Here is a 5,035-nt window from a genome sequence, read left to right as displayed (position 1 = left end):
TGCATGTGTTTGAGTGGGGGGGATTTCGAGTCTTGGAGCGATGCTGGCTATGGCTACTTTTGCTTGGTTGCTTGCAAGTGGTTTGAATACAATCCACGGGGGGTAATGGGTAATTAGGGTACTTCGGCCTACTTTTACTTTCAAAGTAAGTTTTGTCTCCAGTTTTCTGCTAGGCCTCGTTTTTTGGGTGGGAGCACTGCTAGGAAGATCTATTTTTGTTCTAAAACACAGTTTACAGTACACCTAGCTTGAGGGGCAAGATCCGCTACATTAATTTGCCCATACTTATTTATCCTTCAAAAGGTGACTCAGAGTACGCACTTTCAAAAACATTGTACTGTCTGTCTACTAGGAAAAACAAATTGTGACTTTTTGCACTCCACAGCCTACATACCTTATATTTATTTATCAGTGGTGTTGTAATATTATATCACTTCCTGTTTTTCGTTGAATAATTACAGGCCGGGTTTCAGTCTCTGCAATGGGGAAAAAAGGATGGAGTCAGGCTTCACAGTAGCGAGCCACAATTCAGCATCAGGCAGGCAGTGGACAGGGTGTCTTCTGGTGACCAACATCGGTGGACGAAGCGTCGGCTGCAATGGAGGAGTGCCGCTAATAGGAGGATTTTTTTTCTGCGGGCAACTTACTTACCACTTCCAACAGGACCACTACAACCACATAGATACAGTATCCCTTGCCTTTTTCTCTGACTGTGACTGCATTTCTTTGCTCTCTCTCGGCTTCTACATTGATCCCTTAACACATCACTTAGTCCACTCCACTATCTGCACCACACATAGTCATTTGTAAGTGCTCCTACGTAATTCGCAAGTCGCAGCACGCCCCAGGCCGTAGAGGACTGGGATGGCCCCAATGATGAAGCATGTCACCAAGGGGCAACCCTGGTGAGTGAGGGGACACCTAGAAAAAAAGCAATTTCTCCTTTTCTATCTACTATACCTTCTGTCAGGTTACGCAGCCCCTAAGCGCCTACCGTACTATGAAACTACATTTCCCATGAGTAGGCGGGAGACTTGCAGACTATTTAGTGAGACTATATGAGAGTACCCTTGTATGTTAGGACATCACTTCACTGATGCCTGTCTTGTCTTCTCTTACAGGTATCCTTTCCCTGCTGACCCTACCTTTACCCATCCCACATTTTTTATTTTAGTTTGTTATTTTTCTCCCTCGCCTAATGCCTCGAACACCCTGTGTTTACACTTCTGGGTGTTGGTGACATTTGGAGGTGGAACCATATTTGCATCGACTGGATCACGGGGAGTAAACGTGACACCTTCCAGACCAACCCCATTGAGTGTTGTTGTGAATGGATTTATAGTGACCAGCAAGGCTCTCGGGTATCTGGCTACAGAGACCTTATGTTGAATATAGTTATCAATAATTCCACACAGGCCCTGTACTGTCGCATTCTTTCTTTCCACAGTTGTCGATGATATATTCTTACTCTGCTTGACAAAGAACCATTGCTAATGTGAAAGAACTTCAACCGAATTAGTAGTTATACTTTACCATTTGTTAGGCTACAATGTGGCACTGCTCTACTGTACTTCTGTCACCTGCTATATTCTCAGTTGTACCGTTGAATTGCTCAGGAGGACAAACCAGATTTCATTTTCTTTTTTTTCATAGGCATGCAACTGCCACTGTGTCACACCACTAGTACCACCGCTATGAGGAAATTTTATCCGACCAAGATTGCCAACGTTATTCGGTGTTTCCCGTGGAGCCAGCCCTGGGCCTAGCCCTACTTTCAAACACAAATTACAGGTAAGATAAGCGTTTGGTGGTTTGGGGGTATAATGGAGTATTAGTACGAGAGACGAGAGACTGAAGGTAGTACTACTAAAGTCCTAGGACTCTTGGATTCACTTCACTTAGTCTGTGAGAGGCACTTAGTGTTGAAAACATTTGGGCATTTACACTTAAAGGAAGAAAATGGAACTAAACTTTCAGGAAAACAGTCAACGTTAAACCCCCACCCACCAGGCAAGCAGTAAAAAACAGGTATGCTCAGATAAAGTTTGAAAAAGTATATTTATATCCCTAACAAAATAATCTCCCGCAAGACCCTCCCTAACCCCAACGATTGTCCTTCAAAAGTCCCCAAAAACCCAACTCCCAATTCCCACCCCCCAAAAGTCTCTAAAAAAGGGGCAAGGGACACTATGGGTGGATGCTGTTAACTTTTTGGGCCAGGGCATCATGCTCCTCGCGGAGCAAGGCGAGCTCCTGCTGAAGGCGGGACACCATCAGGGTAGTGCGGCGCAGGCGTGCCTTCACTGCCTTGCAGGTGCAAGGCCTGTGAGAAGCAGCTGTTGGCCTTGCTGCTCGGCGGTGGCGTTTGCCTTTGGCAGCCCGGCTCAGTCTCGGTGGACCACTGTGCTGGGTGGCAGCCGGTGAGGCCACGGAGGCCGATGCAGACGACGTTGTTGTTGTCGACCGCACACTTTCCTCGTCCTCCAGGGCCACCAGCCGCCGATATTCCGCAACAGTGGCCTCGATTCTCCGTTGCCGGGCCGCTCTAGCCAGCTCCTTCCTCCTTGTTCGTTTGGAAGGAGAACCTATATGAAGAAAGAAAGACATAGTCTGTAACCAATGCTCTTTAAGATTAACTCAATCATTCAGCAGAAATGTGTGCTGCAGTACAACTAGCAACTTGCAAGCGCATTACATAACTATTGAGGCCAGTATCTATCTAACCTCACACTTCTTCATCCTTGCTCTAACATTAGTGGGAGTTTAAGGAACAAATTCTATGAGCACTGTGGACTTCCATTGGAGTCGACTATGAAAGTACACCAGTCTTATTCTTCTTCTTGTCTCTTGTTTTGGAAAATTGGTACGTTATTTTCTGCAAGCCGGCATAATGCCAGCGCGGTAAACTTGCACCCGAGAAAAAGAGACGCACGCCATGAGGAGTGACCTAGACTTGCGTTGCCGTTGCGTTACTGTACCCGTCCAGTACATGCAGGTGGTGAATCTCTTACTTTTCTATTACGGGTGGCACTGAGAATACTCTGTTACAACTCAAGGGCTACTGCTTAATTAATTTAACTTTCACCCTACAGTGGAAATGAGTACTAGAAATGGAAAATTGAAGAAGATAAATAATCTGATTATCTATCACTTCACATGGGATGTTTTTGCTTATATATGGGATGACTTTAGGTGCTTTGCTTTTTATTGAGTGACAGGCAGTGATACATCCACACATGAATGACTGAGTACTACTAAACTTATTAAGAGAGGTAGGGAGTGGCCACCATAATAACCGGATCTATGCAGTGCTTGCAATACAAACTACTGCTACTACTTATGGTAGTATTTGGACAAAATTAAAAGTTCTTTTCCTTGCCTTTCCTACACTGGAACGGACGTGCGGGTGCAGTGTTACATGCTCTTCAAAGTTACACTTAGTTCATCCACTGACCATCTACTCTCTCTAGATCATGGGTACTCACAAACTTTCTCTCAGGGGCTACATTTACAGTGTAGTTTGGGGCCGAGGGCCGCACTGGTGGGGGCGGAGTCAGAGGGGGCGGGGCTAAAGCAAAACGATAACTTGTGACCATGAGGTTGCACACAGGTCCCTGCAGCAGATGCCCTCATCCACTGAGCCACCAGACCCAGCATTTACATACATCTCTCTCCCTCCTGCTGTCCCTCCTGCCCTCCCTCCATCTCTCTCTCCCTCCTGCCCTCCCTCTCCCTCTGTCATCTCACTGTGTGTGTGTCTATCGGTGTCAGCCTTCAGCCCGGGTTGAGACCGCTTCCTCAACGCGCACACACAGACAACAACACCAAAGTACTTAACAGGTCTTTAAAAGACCATTAACATATTATTGAGGCTTTGTTTGTTTTAGCGCCCCTGCTTCTCCACCCTGACAATCACTGCTTGCCCGGCCCCACAGAGCAGAGGCTTTGTTCTATTTCACCTCTTTGTGGCCTTGCATCTCCACTCTGCTCTGTGGGGGCCGGGGGAGCAGTGATTGTCAGAGTGGAGATGCAGGGGCGCTAACAGGTGAAATACAAAAAAGCCTCTGCTCTGTGGGGGCCGGGGGAGCAGTGATTGTCTGCAAGGTCTGCGCACCGCCAAGGAAGGCTTGCCGGGCCACCACCGGCCCGCGGGCCGTACTATGAGTACCCCTGCTCTAGATACACATATGCTATCTAAGAGTCAGATAGTAGCATGATCCAGGTATATGGACACATACAGTTTCTGTGTCACCCACCCAGGCTGTTGTCCTTCCACCCATCATTGCTTCATCATTCACCCAGCCATGCATCTCATATTCTTGCCTTCCCAGCTAGTCTTCAATCTCAATAAGTAAGGAATATATAAGAGCTTACCTCTGGCCGCCACCACCGTCTCAACTCTCACAGCCGCCGCCGCCGCCTCCTCCCCTGATGAATTGCCCTCCGCCTCCGTGTCGAGCACCACCACCACACTGGCCCCGCCACCAGATGTTCCACCTACAAAGTACATTTAAGAATCTTAGAATAAAGCACTCACTAGTCACTAGTATTTGGTCTAGGAATGAAGACATGTGAAAACAATGTAATTTGTGACTGTCTACGTTAAAGTTAAAAAAAATGTCCCTTTTTCCAGGGAAGGTTGTCTTGCTGCACTTTTTGGCACAACTGATGAAGGCTGATTTTTTAACACGCACCATTTTTCTCCACACAGACAGAAGATGAACTTCTAACAACAAGATCAAGTTGAAACCAGGTGAGAGCTCGGCTCGACCACAAGAAATGTCTTCAATTAATCGTCAGCACTAACCACTTTTCCATTATCAGTTAAACGTTTAGTTTTATTATGACTTCATTTTAATAAATGTGTTTACTTTTAATAAAGCTTTTAAATTTAAATACAATCTGTGTTTTTTGGTCCTCCAGACTAGAGTGACTGAGCGAAAGGTTTTGCAATTTTTGCAAGCATGAGTCCAGATAGAACACTTCAAAAGACATTATGGACAATCCCAGAGGACTGCACTAAGTTGATAGAGCT

At 46.2% G+C, this 5,035-nt stretch overlaps 1 protein-coding gene across 1 annotated transcript; it reads right to left on the bottom strand.

The window, feature by feature from the left end:
- Positions 1-1,654: 1,654 nt before the first annotated feature.
- Positions 1,655-4,524, bottom strand: LOC147751058 (uncharacterized). Its single transcript, XM_086937675.1, has 2 exons — positions 4,375-4,524; positions 1,655-2,585 (listed from the first exon to the last, which is right to left on the bottom strand). Exons 1-2 carry the CDS (start codon positions 4,508-4,510, stop codon positions 2,188-2,190), a joined length of 534 nt encoding a protein of 177 aa, XP_086793801.1. The 5' UTR covers positions 4,511-4,524; the 3' UTR covers positions 1,655-2,187.
- Positions 4,525-5,035: the final 511 nt, after the last annotated feature.

The sequence above is a fragment of the Lissotriton vulgaris genome, chromosome 1_1, assembly GCF_964263255.1.
Source record: "Lissotriton vulgaris chromosome 1_1, aLisVul1.2, whole genome shotgun sequence".
NCBI classification, from domain to species: Eukaryota; Metazoa; Chordata; class Amphibia; order Caudata; family Salamandridae; genus Lissotriton; species Lissotriton vulgaris.
This window is presented reverse-complemented; position numbering and strand designations above follow the sequence as displayed.